The sequence below is a fragment of the Simochromis diagramma genome, unplaced genomic scaffold, assembly GCF_900408965.1.
Source record: "Simochromis diagramma unplaced genomic scaffold, fSimDia1.1 OVJJ01000321.1, whole genome shotgun sequence".
Taxonomy (NCBI): Eukaryota; Metazoa; Chordata; class Actinopteri; order Cichliformes; family Cichlidae; genus Simochromis; species Simochromis diagramma.
In genome coordinates, this window is record NW_024386772.1 from 1,510,252 (window position 1) to 1,530,051 (window position 19,800).

At 42.3% G+C, this 19,800-nt stretch overlaps 1 protein-coding gene across 2 annotated transcripts; it reads right to left on the bottom strand.

Moving 5' to 3' along the window:
• Window positions 1–740: 740 nt before the first annotated feature.
• Window positions 741–17,479, bottom strand: LOC120740042 (polycomb protein suz12-B-like). Of its 2 annotated transcripts, XM_040042125.1 has the most exons (16): window positions 16,741–17,479; window positions 15,913–15,959; window positions 15,747–15,811; window positions 11,017–11,085; window positions 10,645–10,694; window positions 10,470–10,555; window positions 10,131–10,377; window positions 9,183–9,285; window positions 8,952–9,057; window positions 8,689–8,863; window positions 8,393–8,481; window positions 7,085–7,228; window positions 6,398–6,555; window positions 6,097–6,295; window positions 4,938–5,017; window positions 741–4,833 (listed from the first exon to the last, which is right to left on the bottom strand). In XM_040042125.1, the coding sequence occupies exons 1-16, from the start codon at window positions 16,901–16,903 to the stop codon at window positions 4,407–4,409; spliced, it is 2,208 nt and encodes a 735-aa protein (XP_039898059.1). In that variant the 5' UTR covers window positions 16,904–17,479; the 3' UTR covers window positions 741–4,406. The 2 variants fall into 2 exon arrangements, with proteins under 2 accessions (XP_039898059.1, XP_039898068.1); XM_040042134.1 differs by lacking the exon at window positions 16,741–17,479 and having other exon boundaries at window positions 11,017–12,469.
• Window positions 17,480–19,800: the final 2,321 nt, after the last annotated feature.

Consider the following 19,800-nt stretch of genomic DNA (forward strand, 5'->3'; position numbering starts at 1 on the left):
ACTAAGGTCACATGTGGGACAGCATCTGGATTATAGTTGGCAGATATCAATGATCAAGATCACCAGTGTGCGTTTTAGTGTTGATCAGTGTTTGAAGTCTTCACTATGGCAACGAGATCAGCTTATTTCACTTCTATTGGTCGCTGTATTTTAGAAATGCTGCTGCCTGCATTTGTGTTGTAGTTCCTCACTGCAGACACGAGAGGGCAGTAAAAGTAGTTACCAACTGTTGTGTGAGCAGTTAACGTTCATACTTGGAAGATTTGAAAACCCAGCGTGCAGATTGCTTTGATTTTTTTGTCTTTGCAAAAAGTTGTACAATATTATATTGGAACAATCATGCAGGCAATGCTCCAGCCATAATATAATTTATAGAAAATATAAATCAACATTTGTCTATAAATGAAAAGTACCAGATCAGACACAACAGCCTTTATCAAAAAAACCAAACAACAGCTTTAAAGTCAGAGCTCTCAATCCAGCAACATGAGAGGGAAGAGCCACGTGCAATCACTTTGTGATCAAAAGTCACCCAGAGGTTTGGGACGTTGCAGCTCTGGGTGATCAGCTGGTCGCAGCAAGTACTTGCAATCAGTCTCAGACAGCAAATGAAATCAGTGCAATCCTGAAACGGCGACACTTAGTCACTGTTGTCCTATTTTGAACCTAGTGTGACCGAGCTGTGAGTGACGTGTACTTTGGTGAAATGATGGTGAAAGAAATGGAGCATGATGCCAATATTATTACAAAATTGTCCTTTTTAATAGAAAACCATTGTGACTCGAACTAGTTTTACATTATTGTTAAAGAAAAGTCTCGTTTGGCCGACACGGCTCCTCCCGTATTGTGCAAAACGCTGCTGGGTCTCGTGAACAAAGACAAGGTTTCAGATCTGCAGATTTCAGCAGGCTGGATCAGTCACCAGCAGGCATAAAGCTTTTTAAAACAACACAAAAAAGATTGATAAGCTCTAAATACATCCAAATGATCATGTCTGACGTTATGCTCCCATGGCCTCACAGCTGCCCACATCTGGAGGCTCGTACTGCATTTAGGCTAAAATGGCACGGGTAAAACATCAGCACCTGGACTGGCTGACTCTGTTACTAGTGGGTGGGGTGATGAAATATTTTCATTTACAAATGTGTGGCAGCGCCCTCGAGTGTTTTTGGGACCCTCTTGCAGGAGAATGGAAGAACTCCAGGAGTTACTACTCCTGTCGTTTCGCGAAAAACCCACACAGAGGGTCCACAATAGATGCATCCAACATTCATATACAGTCTATACAGGAGCACGGTTTTAATTTTCAAAATAAAATTGCCCGTGGAGACAGAAATGCTCCCGGTGCGATTCGTCTGTCATGTCTAATCTTTACCCGGCGTGTTCTCGAGGTTAAATGTCAAAGTAATGACGGCAGCAGGGATCCAGGAGTCACATGACGCAGGACACATAAGAGCAAAGAAATCTGCAGGAAATGAATCCCAATTTGGTCCTTTAACTAAAAATACCTACTAAAATGTCACTGATGGTGTTTGAGTTTCAAAAACATACATATCACAAAGCTATCATTTGTTTTTTTACAGTCATATTTACATTTATATATAACAGGTGTAGTGGGCGTGTTCAGTAACTACATGTGCCGCCATGCTGGTGTCCCCTCATCATTTTAATGTTGCTCCAGGACCAGTCACACTGTTGTGATGTCACAATTTTGCAGATTCGTGGGGGTAAAGAAAGCTAAAAGATGGACGAAGTTACTGCGCCTTCACCTGCTGGATTCTGGGCTTCACAGTTTGGCCTCCAACAATGTTGATTTTTGGAGCCAGAAGTGAAAAGACTGGATGAAAACTGGTGTACCAAGCTATCAGCTAATGCTAGCTAGTTTGGTTAGCAAGGATACAGTGCACCCTAGGAGCTAACATCTACAGCTGCCTGTGTCAACATGGACCTGTCTAATTCTAATAAACAAAAATCCAAAAGGAAAATCATCCAGTTTTAGAGAGTTTCTTAGCACCAATTAACAGACATGCATGTCTGTGTGCTGTATCAACTTTATGGATATGAAATGTGCTAACCAAGCTGCGTAGCATTAGCCTAAATGTGAAAGCGAGATGACATCATCTACATGAAGTAGATGGTTTGACCCACGTGTCACAGTGGCCACTTTAAGCTGTGCAGTTTTTCTGAAGGAAGAAACCATCCAGAAATTTATTTTTGTTGTTTATATTTGGCTGAAAACATGTTTATTTAAACAAATTAAAGTTGGACATTTTAACAGACTGATCCACTGCAGGAGCCTCTGGTGGTCGCTACAGGAACTGCACATTTTCATACTTATTTCAGTCTCCGAGGGTGTCGCTTGGTCTAAAAGTGATAAATCAGTACTAACTTTTCACATCATGGTGGACTCAAACCCCAAACGTCCTGTGTGAAAGGCCTGGATTTGATCCATCCATCCATCCACCCTCACCTCCTCCAGCCAACTTTAGACTTCCAGGTGGTTTTTTTTTCCTAATCAAAACATGTTTTTTTTTTTGGTTGGAGCAACATTATTTATATTGCATTAACGCCACACCATACAGCGACATCACAACCCTGTGGAACCATTCGTTTTATAAGTGGCTTTTCTCTTTTTTTTTTTTCTTTTTTCAATTTCATTGATCAAATAAAAGAAAAACAAACAAACACAAAACAGACCAGCCAAACTTGTATCAGTCCAAAACTTAAACTATTCAGTTTATAATAATTTCAAAATAAAGCAGCAATTTCTTATTTTAAAGAAACTGGAACCAGCACCTGCATAAACAGTTTAACCCTATAGTTATCAATTTTTTTTTTAGATTACAACAGTAGGAACGTGGCCTTTCCAAGCCTCTCTGAGCTCTGAGGAGCTTTTTTTGTCCAGTTTTGCTGCACAGCGAGTGTTTTTTGTTGTCCTGGGCTCAGAGCACGGTAAAAACAGCACTGTAGGAAAAACAGAGTCGCTTTAAAATAAACGAAACAGACAACTAAACATGCTTCTCGTTGTTGGAGAGCTGGCAGTGGAGATCTGTTGTAAGAAAGGAGATGCACTGAGGAGTAAAAACATTTAGCACCAGTAGTTTAAAGAAAAACATAACTGTAGGGGAGGTGTGCCCACAAGTACAGCAGAGTCACAGGTTCGATAAACCCTCAGATCCGACACAGAGGAAGCTGGAACCTTTAACGATCCAGCGAAAACCTTTTACTTCCAGATAAAACTCGTTGGCAGGAGTCAGTTTTCATCGTCTCGGCTCGAGCTGAACTAAAGCAGCAAAAGAGAGAAAAACGCCTGCAAAGGAAAAAAGTCTTCACTTTATCTTTAACCCTACAAAACGAGAGCATTGCAGCAAAAACTAACCATTTATTTAATATTATCTTGTTTTCATGATCACTGGATGGCAAAAATTAACCCAACCTGAGGATTAACTTCCTGATTGACCCGATCAAAGAAAGCTCGGAGACTTTTGTCTCGTGTTTGAGCTAACAAGCACGTTAATACGAACTTTGTGGCGTCTCCAGGTAAAAACACCTGATAGCAACGGCTCTAACAGGCGTCTCGAGTTGTGATCAGCCACCTCCCGACCATCAGCGGTTCAACCCTGACCTTTCTTGATAATAACGGGTCAAATTTCCTTTTGCAGCAACACTCTTGACACCCAATCAGACGCCGTAACCGTGACACTACTGAGCATGTGCACACACTCCCTGCTAAAAGAAAACCTTTGGTGGAGCTGAGGGTGCCCGGAAGGTCACTGATTGATGCTTCACTCTGAGGAAGACTGACATGAGGTTTGAACGATGGAGTGAACACAAAATGACTCAGAGCACCAACGAAGAGTCTCGAGAGGCAAAGTAGCACCAAAGAGAGCACCAAATACGGATCACTCCGCTGCTGAAAACAGTCCCGAGCAGACGGCCCATCTCCTCCTGTTTGAATTCGCAGCTGCTGCATGAAATGTTGACGCCTCTTTTTGAAGGCAACTCGTCATCCGCAGAAGGCGTACGACCGTCTTCTGCACCTCCAGCCCTAAGACCGAACCTGCTTTGTGCTCACTCCACAGCTGTGTCAGGCTGGAAATAAAACTGGAGCAGCTCAGAGTTAAACACTCAAACATTTACAGAAACAGGACAAACAACATGGAAAAAACATGAAAATAATTAAAAAATAATTCAAAGATCTCAGCGTTGATGAACTGTGAAACCATAAAGCGTCTCTTCGATTTGAATGTGTAACTTCCAGGATGTGAAGTTCATTTTGATCCTGGTGTAACCTGCCTTTGAGAATCCCTGCAGTAACCCGTGTGTGTGTCTAACACCTGTTTGCTGATTCAGGCCTCAGTCTTCCCGCTCTGTCCGGGAATCTTTGTGGCGCTCCAGCCGAGCAGTCACTTTAAAACCGAGCTGAAGCCGGACAATTTCTGCTTGGCGTGCGGCTTCTCGCCGCCGTCCTCCACCAGTTGGTTTCCAGTCTCCAGGGAGCTGTTGGCGGTCTCGTTACTGCAGGTTTTAAACTCCGTCAGATCGGGATCGGGGTCAGGATCCGGCTCCGGCTGGGACTCCGCGGCCGTCTCCCAGTCCTCCTCCTCCTCCTCTTCGTCGTCCTCCTCTTTGTCTCTGTGGGTGGCCTGGCTCTGGACGAGGCAGAGCCGGGCCATGGCCTGGTTGATGGTCAGCGTGCTGATCAGGTTGAAGTCATGCATGCTGATCAGATGGAGCAGGAAATTGCGACACAGGTTGCGTTTGACGATGAAGGCGGCGTGGTGTTCAGCAAACAGCAGACACGCTTCGTTCATCTGGTTATCTGCGATGAAGCTGGGAGGAAGACGCCAGTGGATAAGGTGAGGTTTAAAAAACAAAAACCCTGAAACAAACCAAAAAACTTCTGCCGTTTGATAAAAGCTTTGCCGAGTACATACCCACGCTTCATGACGTGCAGATTCCACAGCTTCATGATCTCCTTCTCCCCCTCGTTCACGTCCATGAAGTCCTCGATTTGCTGCAATCAGAGCACACTAGTTAGCGTTTAGCATGGACTGTATATAAAAGATGGAGGTCGATTTTGAAGCCTCAAATTTATGATTTAGGCGAGTGTCGCATCCTCTGGTATTTTTAAAAAAAAGACTTTAAATGAGACCACAAACTCTTCAGCAAAGCATTTACTGAAGTCAGAACTCGAGTTAAAAATAGGGTCGTTTTCCTCATAGAGTTCTATACAAATCAGATTTAAGAGGAGCCGCTCCCTGCAGATTTAAGACACCTCTGCACTGGCTTCATTCTTCAAACCACGGGGTTACATCCATCTTTTACATACAGTCTATAGCGTTTATGCAGGTTGGAGTCCAACATCACAGAGAAAACTTGAAAAAGAAAACCTCCCCAAAGCAACCAAAGAAACGCAAGAACACAACAACCATTTGTAAACGGTGTGTGTGTGTTGAAATCTTTTTTTATCGTTCATTATAAAACCTGCTTTAAGTCACAGGTTGTTAAGTCATGGGGAGCTTTAATGTTGACATCAATAGGCCAGCGGCAGAAACGTCCACGCTGACTTCTGTTACCCTCACACCAATCTGGAAAAGTTAGCATAATTAACACAGTCACGAGAAGCAGAAGCCGTTCACAGGAGGAGAGAAGCCCGAGCGTCTGCTGAATCGTCTGAATCCTTCAGAGGTTTTTAACGATCAGAGAAAACAGTCGAGATCAAGGTGACATCTTCAACAAAAACTGGCTGTTTCGTCTGAACAACAACCCGAAATGTTTTACTCTCCAAATGTTCTCCTTTTAGAAGCAGGAGAAAGCAAATGTTTCAATATCGCTGTTTGATTATTGGAAGCGTATTTGTTTCTCTGAATTTGGTGAAGATGGAAACAGGGTTATCCTGGATTTTTCCCTTTCATGACTATTAAATTTCCTATCCCAGACTGAGAGAGCCGGGACACACCAATCAAACTTTTTACAGTTCAACCTGTGTTGATATCGAACACCGATCCAATGAAGCTTTCTACTGTTTTTATACCCGGCTTCTTCCTCCTCCTCAGGAGCATTCCTGTGTTTGCTCGTCTGGCTCGAGCTCACCTTTACAGTCTTCTCTTTGAGCCAGTCGGGGTCCCTCTCGTCCTCGCTGTCCACTTCCATCTCCTGGGGCCTCAGCGGCAGGCAGCTGTCGCTGTGGAAGTACAGGCGATTGTGTCCACTGATGTACGTCCTCTGCGCCTCCCGATCGCCATCCTCAGACTCCAGAAACTCCGACAGGCTCGGCTTTGTCCTCTTGGGTCTGAGAGGACAGGAAGAGGATGATCAGGAGTTCCTGTCGCCCTCGGCAGCATGTAAATAAATGTAAATAAATATAAAGGTAGAGGAGAAGTTGGAGGGGTACCTGCAGACCAGAAAGTGGGTGACGGCGGTTCTCTTCACGGGGCCGTTCCTGCTGAAGGCGAAGCCCGGCTGGCTGTGGATGTCCTGAGGATTTCCTGCATACGACCCATCGTAAGACTCGTTGATAGAGACCTCAATCTTTGCTCCTTTGGGATGGGGCTGCCAAAGATCAGAGATGCATATTTAAAGGACACGCTCGACAATATGTTAAAAGATCTCAGTGCTGAATTTAAATAAGAAATACTGATGATACCCCCCAAGTTATACATTGTACGATGTTTTTAAAGTACTTTTGATTTTATTTGTTCTTAGCTTTGATTCTAAGCTTTGTGGAGCACGCTCATCAGGTTGTAATAGAACTTAAAAATGAAACGCTCCTCGATGCTCGTGTTGACTCCAACAGCGTGTCGACTGTTTGAATCCAAAGGATTTATGCTCCTGGGGATATCTGTGCTTCTCTTCCTTTCCTAGAGCTAACATTAGCTCTGACTGACGCAGATGTGGCTGCTGCACTAGATATGAAGTAATCTACCCAAGTTAGCAGGTAAGCTGATGTTAGGCAACATCTGCACGAAGACATTTTTACCTAAGAAACATGTCTGACAGAACAGGAATTTGGTTGGTAGGAAAGCTTTGGTCAAACTGGCAGTGCAAAACATGAGAGCAACAGCTGGTGTACATCTCTCACCACGTAGTTGAAGATGAAGCGGGAGTGGGACAGTTTGAGGTGTTTGACGAGACTGTACAGCTTCCTGCAGTTCAGCGTGCACCACGGACAGTGGAGGTCATCCCTGGCCTCGGTCTGCTGCCGTGTGTTGTTGTTGTATTGAAACTAGGAAAGAAAGAAACAGAGTGTGATCTCAGCTGCTGAGAAGCGACGGACTCGCTGATCTCTGACGAGGAATTCACATCCCGTTGCTACTTCTCCGGAGGTCTGAATCGACATGCAGCAGCCTTCATAAATCCCACCGTGTCTCACACTTTGATCTCGGCACTCCTTTGTTTCGCTGTCACACCTCATCTGTGGTTTTTGGGTCATTTTATCTCACCTAAACTTGTCACAGGGATTCCTGACGCCCAAGAAAAGGGATTACCAATGCTAATGCTAATGCAACAACACAAAAATACCATATCTTTTACCCCATCTGTGCTCAGGTGTTGACTGACATTAACTGGTAGGATATACATGTGCCCCAGACAGAAAATATACTTCCCGTTGACGTGCATTAGAAAGTCGTGCTGGCCAAAATAAAAATTGCGTTTTGTGTCAACGAACACGGACAATTTGCCTTTTCGTGATAACTTCATGTTTCCCTCTGAGGCCAGGCTGAAAATTTGTTTTGTAAATTGAAGTGAGCTCCGTTCATACAGTTCACTCACGCTTGAATCTGTGAGTGTCCAACTTTTCTAACCATCTGTAACACACAGTCTCTCTTTCGCTGGATTCTTCACGGGGGGAGAGCCGAAGCAGTGGAGAAACTAGACAGCAGATGTCCATCAGGTGCGTCTCATCCATCAGCACAGACAGCAGCTGTGCAAAGCCTTTGAATGAGGCTGTGGGAGCCTCGAGTAACGCTTCATGAAATCATTCCTACTGTTCTCTATAAAACTCTGTCACAGGTGAACACACCTGTCAGGTGTAAGATTTCACACACACTTCTGTATTATTCCTTCTTGTACAGGGTACATATCATCTATTAATGGGATTTGCACTCTCAGTCTTACTTTTTACTCTTCCTAAAATCAGTTTTATCATTTATTTTCTTTGTTTTCTTATCACATGTGTACGTTTTTGCACTGTCACAGTATAAAGCCCTCACCACTTGCTCCTGCTGTAACAACAGGCGTAAGGATCCTTTGTGGGATCAACAAAGTATCCATCCATCATAGAAAAATTACATATGTGTGTAAAAAAAGATCCACAATGACATTTAAGGGTCACAGAAATGACTGAAGTCTGTGGGAGAAACGGCAGCGTTAGCAGGTACGGACTGACCTGGTAGAAGATTCGTAGTTTCTGTCGAGGCTCAGATAAGACTTGTTCTCTTCTGGTTTGAACATCTGTATTTACCGACTCTTTCACAGCTGCAGAAGAAAAACAGCAACACTTTCACTGCTGATGTTATAGGTCAGTTTACTGAGGGCCACACTGGGAAAAGGGCCAAACATATGCAGGTTACTAGCACGTCATAATTTAATCTAAATATTAGATCATCCTGGATATAATCAACATGAAACACGAGTTTGACGCGTGTGCTGAAACACAGCACACATTATCTGTGCTACACTCACCTGGTGCGTGCGTGGCTCTCAGGGTGCTGGGTCGGGTGTCCTGGTTGGTTTCGGAGTTGCGGGTGGCGAGCGGTTTGGCCACGGGTGCGGTGGAATGATCGGCGGAGTCGCTGGTCCAGCGCAGTGTGAACTGCAGAGTCGGACCCTGAGAGAAACTCTCAAACGGAGGCAAACGCTGCAAAAACAGAGCAAACACGGGGTTTCACTACACAGATCAGCTGTGTGAACTGAGGGTTACTTGGTTCACGCACACAAACACACACCTTTCCATCTAGGATGGTCTCCCAAGTCGCCCTCTTCTTACCGACGGGACACTCCTCCATCTCTTGCATGGACACCTCGTACTCGCCGTCCAATAACTGCAGACGCCTGCACGCAAGTACACGACAACGTCTTCTCACTTCTGCTGCACAAACGCTGCAATGACACCTTTTCTTTCCTGTGCCAAAAGGTGCTACTGTGTGCGCGTCGGTGTATGTGTGTGTGTCTTTCACCTGTTTTTATCAAAGACTGTCATCTGAGCTACAAATGTGGTTTCTCCCTCCTCCCTGAGAGCAGAGCTCCTCCTTTTCCTGTTCACAGCTTCTTCTGAAAAGTCTGAAAAAGACACACGGTGGCATGAACCTCTGCTCCGCCAAACCGTCCCTCGTTTTCTGCACGGATGTGGAGCTACGAGGGTGACTGTGTTTAATTTTTAAGTTCAAACAGCTGAAGAAATATAGATATAGATAGAGCAGCCATAATAATCTTCTGCAAGTTAAACTGGGTCAACTAAAAACTTTGACTGAATCAAGTCTGAAGGACCCGCTATAAACGAACTCGAAACATCCCTGAACTACATCAAGACTTGCCGTACAACAGTCTCACCTCCCAACATCTGATAATTTCCACTGCAGACCAATAAGAAATCTGAAGTCGTTAAGCAAAGGGAGGACTCTTTGGCATCTAAGAAGTTGGTTTAAACTCGTAATTCTACTCGCTGCTATTCTGATTGGATCCATCCAAAGTTGGCTCAATGTGTGTTACCAAAACATATGACACATTTCCTGTCCCCTGATGATTTAAGCCCTACTGACACTAGTAACTGGTTAACAACTTCCTGTGACAGTTTCCCACCAGTACTGGCAAAACTGTCATGGACTCACGTGAGGGGTGCTTTGGTTTCAAACACTGATGAAGTTAAAGTCAAATCCTGCTTCCTTTCACTATCCCAGTTTACGGCCTAAATCAGGATTTTCTCCAATAGTTTAGTTCATGTTTTCTTTTTCATTGCAGGGGATGAAAAACCTTTCTGCTCCAGGCACTTGATCGTGATCGGATGACAAACAAAGCAAGTTGGCTTTTTGCTACAATCCCATTTTCTTGTCCTTGGTTTGTCTTGCTCCGTCAAGCTTTTGCAAAGCTGCCGAGATGAGACCCACCCAATAACCCACTCTGCCCACCTCTGCTGTGGTGAATCTCGCCATTAGCCAGCCCGTTGATCTGTGTTCGTGGATGCCCGGGTCGTGACACTCTGAAGAGCAGCGAATAAGATTTGACCATGTGAGAGTTGCTGGGTTCAAACTCGCTGCTGGGAACCAGCAGGGAGGGGTAGGAGCTCAGCTTGGCCTGGACCCCGGCGCTCGTGTCTGGGTTCAGAGGGACTTGCTTCTTTCCCGTGGGGACCTGCTTCACCGGACAGCTCACGTCCTACACAGGAAGCAAGAAAAGGAAACTTCATGTGTGTTTCATTTAGACGTGCAAGCTGTAGAAAACCAGCAGAGGAAATTCATGACACACACCTTCCTCTTCTTGTGGCAGACTTTGACCAGGAGCACCTCCAGAGACACCGAGTTCTGCTCGTTCTCGCTGTCCTGAGAGAGTTTTCCTGCAAACAAACAACACAAAAGATTTCCTGTTAGTCACAGTGAGATCAGTGGAAACGATAAAACAAAGTGCCGATATGGAAAAACGTACCAGCTTTATGGAAGAAGCCAGTAAAGGTGAGCTGAAGATTGGAGGCCAAGCTGTAGAAGAGGGGAAAACGTTCTGAGATATTTTTAAAACCAAACATTGTGAAGTTCGCAGCTATAAAAGGAGGCGTGCTGGTGCCAGAGAAAGCAGGATCAAATAAATAAAAATGTGAAACTTGAGAATCTCTTTTTGCTACAGCACTGTTTTCTTGCTAAAAATGGGCTTTTAGGTGTGGATGTACCTCAGCGGGATCGCTCCACATGTAGCTGGTGAACTTTTTACTGATATTTTGTCACTTGATAAACAAAAATGAGCTAAATGTTTTCTAGAAGCTTGGAATGGAAAGCAGAGAGTCCTGCAGGACTGAGCGCTTACCTGTGAGTCTCCTGTTCCCCTCTCATCTTCTCCACTTTGAACAGAAGATTGTCAACCTTGTAATTTTTCCTGCACATGGAGACAAACGGCAGCAGTTAGCAATCGTACAACCAGCCCACTGAAAGTCCAAACATGCAGAAACTCAGTGGCAAACATCTTGTTTCTGGAGGAAGATCAGGTTCTTGTCCTCGGAACAAGGACGTAATCTGGATTACGGCACACTACACCCGGGGTTATACAGCTGCAGGCAGATTGAATGACTCGTTTTTCTTATAAGGGCTAACGACACCTCTCAATATTAGCTTCTGTCATTTAAAATCTTCCTCCTCACACTCATAGTCCTGAACGATCACATCTCAAAGTAGGGGTGGGCGATATATCGAATTCACTGTTTTTCTGCGTACGATGGTTAAAATGGCTTTATCGTAACCATCAAGTATAAATTGCCAAACAATATTAAGCTGTCTGTATGTAATTCACTGTGACTTTCTGTCCAGCACACTGCGCTGAGCAGGCGCTTATATACTACCAGATTCAGACGAGAGGGAATGAAACTCGCTGTCGTTTCGATTCCACGAGGATGACGCCGAACAAAATCCGGTAATTTGCAAAACATGCTGCAAAAAGTAGAAGTAGCACAAAATATCCCACCAGCTGAAAAGTCATCCACTGCAAAGGTAAGGCCGTTTTAAACGCTGCCTGTCAACGTCAATGTTAAATAAATGAGCTGTGATACCGGTGACTGTTCTAGGTCAGTCGTTTTTATAGTCACTGTCTAGACTTTTGTTTTTGTAATTTGAGGTGATCATATTTTTTAATTTTACAATTTGTACATGTTATAAGCACAAAAAAGCACCTTTTTAAATTCAGTTGTTTTATTTTCTCTCATCAATTCTTGCTTGATGTACTTTTTTTTGTTGCTATGATCTTCTGTTTGTTAAAGGTCTGGTGTTGACCACAGAACGAGGTTCACTGTGACAGTGTCGTCATTAGAGAAAACCTCTGTGGGCAACTGATGGTTCAAAATAATGGTTAAAATAAAGCATTTCTATTCATGTAGTAAAATATATGGTTGAAAGTAACTTTTGTTTTTGGAGTTTAGTTAAACAGGGTTAGGGTTGGTTACACATATATCGTGTATCGCGATACAGCCAAAAAGCATTGTGATTTTGTGTTTTCCTCATATCGCCCAGCCCTGTCTCAAAGACCACACAGTACCAGCACTTACCTCTGTGCAGGCTTATACGCGTTTCCTGGAGTTTCTAAAAGTAGGACGCGAGGCAGAGTCTCGTTCTTGTCAAAATGGAGTTCTTTCTCACCACCTTCTCCAAGTGTTGCTCACAGGAGATCATCTGATTGTTGAGGTTTCTGCCGTTAATTTTCTGTTTATACGAACCAGCGTTTTGTGACATAAACAAAAAGGCGTTGTTCTAAAACGGTGCTGCAGCCCACACTGACGGGTCACGGACAGCCAGAGGAAAAAATAAGAGGTGAAACTTAGTTGAATAATTGCATTTCCTTTGGTAAATAACAACTGTCAAACGGAAATATGCTTCATTTAAAACTGAACTGTTTTGTTGATAATATCTTATAATATTTATATATTAAAAAAAAAAAAAAAAAAAAAAACAACTGTTGGAAGTGGGAAGCAAGCTTTTTATCAGACAGAGGATTCACTGAAGACTGCACCAGGCTCAGTGTAAGATAAAGGAGGATTATTTTGAACTGTGAATCATGCAAAGCTGTTTTAACAGTCCAAGAATGAAAACAAATTAGCAGAGTAGGTGCCCTTTAAAAAAAAAAAGAAGAAGAAGAAGAAGAAGAAGAAGAAAGGTAAAGGCCGTCAGTGATCTTTAAAAGCTGAAATAAACTTTTTGTCTTTGAGCTTTTAGACTCGAGTGAAGTGAGGGAAAAGGCACTTTAAACGACGTGGCTGACAAAACTCTTAAATGGTGTGAACGCACAATAAGAGGTATTAGGTATGACATTGAATTAATATCAGCAGAAGGATGACGACATTTCTGACGTTTTGGTTTGTGTGTCTGCTTGAAAGTATTTTATTCAACTGCCAGTTTAAGTCAGCATCGCTGGCAAGTCCTGATGTGTTCTTAAATAAAATTAAATAGAGAAGCACGTCCCCCCCAGCTCATAATGGCTGCACACCGTTTGAGTTTTGTAGTGCATGTACTCTGGAGAGCTAACATAAATAAAGTCCTGTCCAGCTTTAACCTGAGCTGTACTCTAATGAGCCAAAGTAACTGAGAACAGCTGTGAGGTAACCTTCACATCTGTAGGCTGTCTTCAGGCCCGAGCAGTCTCACTTTAATGACCGCTGCAGAGGGAACTACAAAAACCATTAACATCTATACGCCGCCAAGCATCCAGCACCACACTGCTGCTACAGGACTGTAACATTCAAGCTATTATTTTAATGGAAATGCTCCTGCATACAGGAAGTTTCAACTTAATTTACGAGCCCAGTCATTTATATGGCTTGCTATGGATTTTTAAATTTACTTTAGAACTTTTCAGTGACTGATGCACTAAATGTTTTCTGAAACTTTATAGGCTTTCAACTTGTTGGTAATTCTTCCATTATTTGGCATCTTAACTGTATACAGGACATAAACATTGAAACTTTCCTTTCCTGATTGATGTTGATCCATTTGTTCCTTATCAGAGCTCCAAGTTTATCAGACTGTGGCCTCCTGCTTGTCCGATCACTTTTAAAGTCTGCCCATAGATTTTCAATTGGATTAAGATCTGTTGAAATGTTAATTTGATGTGTAGCTTCTTACCAAACTCCTCCTGGATCGCTGGAAGAAGCTGGTGATTGTTTGAGTTTTTAGCAATGCTCAGTTACAAACCTGTGATCAACTTGGAGCTCTGGAGGAAGGAACGGATCACCAATAATAAGACTTGCCCCAGAAGCTGATCTTGAGCATGCTACCAACGATTTTAGAAGTCATGAAGAAGAAGGGTCTAAACTATAAATACTGACTATTTGTAGAGATGTGATTAGTTCGGTAGTAAGTCTTCGAATCTTATTTTTCTCTATAATCATGGAAATATGTAACAATAATATAACTATAACCTAAACAGGAACGAGTATAATTTTGTACATCCTTATTACGATAACGATTTAAATCATCATTAATGACCAGAGAAAATGACAGAATGGCTCCATTAATGCTCATCTTAAAAATTCCAGTATCAGATACTATACCCAATGTTTTAGTAGCTACAACAGCCTGGTTGGTATCTTTAGGGTTAAACACACAAAATGAGCCAAAATACCTGAGACCCTGTACATTTAAGGCAGGCTGTGTACCCCCTTCTTCCCCTTCTTTTCCAAGAAGCCATACAAGAGAAACTGTGTCCTGCTCAGACATTTTATTGCTGCAGAGAGAGAGACTGCAAACTCAGCTGGGCGCAGACCCAAAGATCACCTCTGTGTAGAAGGAGTTACATGAACTTCAGTTTCTGATAATCCAACCATTTAACAACCCTGCTGGTTTCCTGCTTCCTTATCTTCTGGTTATCAATGCTTTAAATAAAACAGTCAATAACTGTGGCGTGGCCCTGAGTCTCCTCATCTCAAATCACAAGTTGCGTTTCATGTGACTGAAGCATGCACCACTGCAGCGCAAAGTGAAACTGAGCTGAGCAGCAGCAGACACCTGGTTCAAAACCTCCAATTCAAATCAAGAACACACACACACACACACACACACACACACTCTAACGGCCAACAAGTCCACAGCAACAAGAGAAAACTACTGTCATGCAAAGAGAGAAGAAGCAAAAATCCAAAAACCAGCAGAAAACAATGTGTTTAACCTCATAGTAGAGCTTAAAACACAAATAACAAGTGACAGCATCTTTTTAACAATTAAATTGGGTTACAAACCTCAAACACATTAAACAAAAAACCCAAAACATTCAACAATAACAGCTTAATCATGACTTAACTTGATATAACTTTTAAAGTTAGATTATAGTAAATGGACTGGTTCTCACATATGACTTTTCTACTCTACCTGAGCACTCAGTGCTTTATACAACATTATTACCTGTCACATGTTAATAGGTGTCTCAGTTAAATGCTGAATAACTTCATCTCTATACTCCTTTCTTTAACACTAAATCCATGATTAATCTGCCCTCTAACAAAAAGCTAAATAAAGTACCACAAACTAAACCAGAGAGACGTTTGGAGGCAGCTCAGCTGCAGCTGTCACTTGCACCATTTTAAACACTTATTGAGGTCTGCAAAATAAAATGCATGTCCTGCAACATAACAGAAGTTGTGACATGCCCTTTGTAATCCAATACAATCCTTCGGTGTGTCGTCTGAACCACAGACAGCCTCATGTGTATCAGCGTGATCTTTTTTTTCCCTTCCCCTGCAGAGTCTGTATGCAAAGCAGCTCAACTGAAAAAACCTTCTCCTATCTCAGCTTTAACCGATCGAGGCGGCCTCCACGTGTCAGTTAGCTCTCACTCATGATAACAACTGACCTTCTTTCTAACAGTCAAACTTTTTCAATAAACTTTAAAACCCGAGAAAGTGACAAGTACAATTTTTGCTGAAAAAACACAAGATCTACACATGAATCACATTGAGATGCAATAAAGGAAAAGAAAAATTATAGCTAAAACTGTAAAAAACAAAACAAAAAACAACCCAAAACAAAACAAAAAAGCTTGTTAACAATCTGAGTTTTTACCTTTTGACGTTATTCCTTGAGTTTCTGTGGGACATGTAAGTGAGTGTCCTGTGCAAAAAGATGGGCTGAAATGCAGAAAAACAATGTTTTTTTTAAATACACATCAGTAATTTATGAAACGTAGAGACTATCTGAACTGTTAAGTTTAACGAAGTTAAAAACTTACAGCTATCAAGTTTCTTGTGCGGAGAAACCTGTAGATTTGGGTTGGTTCTGCAAATAAACAGTCCAAATGTCAGAACATTAATTCATGTATTATTCACTAGAACTGCACCAACATAACCCAGTGATATTTTTTTCCCCGACTACCTCAGTTTATCTACCCTGCCACATCAGTTCAGAGTTGACTGAATATCCAAATATGGTGTTACGAGAAGCTAAAAACCTTTAAAACATTCTTACTTGCTATGACATAAAAGGGGAAATAAGACCATTTTCAAAACACATGCTATGGATCCATTTTAAATATCAGTATCAGTGCATCGTCACGTAGTTTCGTTTCAAGTAAAGTACCAAACATTTGCCACTTCAACCTTCAAGAATGGGAATTTTTCTCCATTTCACAGCTACTCTGACTGTTCAAAGTTTAAAAAAAAGACATCTGGAAGCACAGCTTTTGACATTTACTGAATTATGAAAACTTAGAACTATGAATTATAAATAAGTTAACAACAATCCTGCAGAAAGAGAAAGTTAAAAATCAACAGCAGAGAGACTATATTAATTACTAGGTTTGTCTGGGTCTCTCTGACACAAGTTTCAAGATGTAACATTGAGTGTGATGACCCTCCAGGACATGCAGTTAAGAGTAAATGGACACAGGCCTTGATTAGAATTACTGTGTACAGTACCGGTTTGTAGATAATAATAAAAGTACGGCATTAAGTCAGTTCTCTTCCTCCTGCTACCGCTGCATGGACATGGCCGCGGGAAAGCTTCCTATAAGCTTAAATTAACACTTTATACATGCAACCCGATGACAGCAGTAACTTACTCTCGAAGGCCTGCAGGAACAACTCGTGGTCGGCTTGAATAAGTTGCATGTTGGGCTTCTTGGCTGCAGCCATCGAGGCGGAGGACGGCTGGTGGTGGTACAACCCATTGGGTTTACCCCCAGAGCCCAAGCCCACCGGATGGCTCTGCTTGTGAGGAGCCATTACAACAGTGAAAAAAAATAAGAGAAAGATCAAAGAAACTCTCCCACCACCAAATGCGAGGTGGTGTAAAATGATAAAGAAATGCGGCTCCTCTTCCTTTGTGAAAACAAAAGAGCAGCAGTGGCAGAAAAATCAGCCGCTCAGGAGAAACACCGCCTACTCCCCATTTTACACAACGATTTGTAAAGTTTCTCCTCTTTTATATCTGTCATTGGCGAAACTCCGACTTAATGCTCTCGATGAGGAACAGGTTAAACAGTTGGTGAGGGCGGTTAACAGACTTGAAATGCGCGAAACAAGAGAACAGCCTCCGGCAGGCGGATTGCTAGCTAACTGGCTAACTTCCTTAGCCAGCTAGCAACCACCTTGCGCTAACCGGTTAGCATTGTCCAGCGCTCTGACTTTACCGACGACGACCACGCGCGTTTCTGTCACGCGACATCTCATAAATCACATAAACGATAGTCTTTCTGAGGCTCTGGTGCCACAACAACACCAAATTCACAGTAGCTCTCGCCGAGCGCCTGTTTCCAAGTTGGGATATAGACCCCGGAACACAGCAACAAAGCACTCACACATCCGGTTGGAATTTCCTAAATAAAGTTTTACTTTATTTATGACATTGGCAAATGCATATTTTACCCGTTTATACGCGGTAATTGTGCATAAATTGTAATCAGAAAAAATTAAATAGAAAATCTTACAATACAAAGTAGATTTTCTTTTAAAAACGAAACCTCACGCAATTGTTCTGCTTTTATTAGGAAGGCAAACTTCCTTTATGTGGCCTCGATTCAGCGACTTCACAGATATACGTTGCGTCTTCGTGTTGAAAGAGTCCACCTTCTAAATACCTCTGTCCAATCATCGCGCTCGTCAGCGAGACTCTCAAGAAGGCACGTTTTGCCGCCCGTTGCGTTGGGTAGCGAGCCAGAAGGTCTGAATATGCATACATTATTCACGCAAGTCACTAACTGTGAAAATAAATAATGATAATAACAACAACAACAACAACAACATTATTTATCTAATTTGGGGGCGTCTATAGCCAATAAATCATCACATTTGACTACAGACAAAATAGATTAAAATACTATTCATGTTTTTACATATAAATGGTATCAGTTATTTTTAAGAGATTTACGTTTTTGTTTTAAAAATTCTAAATTACATAGATTTAGAAAATTAAAAAATATTCTTTGTATAATTATTGCTTCCCTTTGAATCAGCACCCTTCAATATCCACATGTAGAAATGTTGGAATTTTATCCTGAATGGAAAATAAATTGCTTTACTAAAAAGGTTAATTAAATAATGTTTTTGATTGATGAGAAATTACACTGGAAATCAGGACTATGAGTACAGTTTGGAGAGACTTTTTATGGCAAACAGTTGCAGTTGCAAGCAGTGCTGTGTTGCCTGCAGACGACTGAACCACTGACCCAAAAATGTAATGAGGCCTAAAATAGCTTGTGAACACTCAGTACTTAGAAGACATGACGTGGAATTCAGTGCAGCTCTTGTACTTTTTATTTTTACTTGCACAATATTATAAATTAAATGCTGCTGTATTTTTCCAAATGGGTTTTCTGTGTCACGATGTTCTATAAGGTAATTATAAGACTTTGGATCCTCTTAGAGATGTATTAGATTACTGCTTCTGTGCTTCCCATAAGAAAATTAAAATTAGAAAAAAATAAAAACCAACAACTCTGGATCATCAATTTAATTAACTTTATTTTTACTTCTATGACAAAAACTCAAATCAGCAGTTGTCTCAGGAGCTTTATAATCTAACTACAGATCCTACAAAATCCATCCTCCCATCTTCTACCCCTCATCCAGGTTGGAGGGACACCAGTCCAAGCAGAGATGATTCTCAGACCTCCCTCTGAGCCTTCTCCTCTTTGGGGAAGACACTAAGTTGTTGATCTTATTCTGTAGGTCACTAGCCACAGCTCGAGGCCATAGATAAAACCATGAAACAACAAATTTGCCCTTTCTTCACCACAACAGACCAGTCGCAGTGTGCCGCTATAACAGCTTCAACCCTTCTGGCAAGGCTTCCCACAGTGTTTAGGAGTGTTTCTGGGAATTTGTGACCATTTTTCCAGAAGCACATTTGTGAAGTCAGACACTGATGTTGGACAAGAAGGCCTGGTTCACAGTCTCTGCTCCAATTCATCTCAAAGGTCTTCCATCGGGTTGAGGTCAGGAGTCTGTGCAGGCCAGTCACGTTCTTCCACACCAAACACTCATTCAAGTCTTTATGGATCTTGCTTTCTACACTGGTGCGCAGTAATGTTGGGACAGAAAGGGGCCATGTCCAAACTGTTCCCACAAAGTTGGGAGCATGAAATTGTCCAAAATGTCTTGGTATGTTCAAGCATTAAGAGTTCCTTTCATTGGAACTAAGGAGCCGTGCTCAGCTTCTGAAAACAACTCCACACCATAATCCCCCCTCCACCAAACTTTACACTTTGTACAATGTAGTCAGACATGTACTGTTGTCCTGACAACCACCAAACTCAGACTCGTCCATCAGATTGCTAGATGGAGAAGTGACTCATCACTCCCATCACTCTACTGCTCGAGAGTCTAGTGGCGGGGTGCTTTGCACCACTGCATCTGACACTTTGCGTTGCGCTTGGTGATGTAAGGCTTGGATGCAGATGCTGGGAAATGGAAACATGAAGCACTCTACACACCGTTTATGGAGCTAATCTGAAGGACACATCAAGTTTGGAGGTCTGTAGCAACCGACTGCAGAAAGTAGGTGACCTACTTACAATTTCACGATTGGACTTCCTGCCCAGGTGGCATCCTATCACGGTTCACGAGCTCCTGAGAGTGACCCATTATTTCACAAATGTTTGTAGAAACAGTCTGCGTGTGTA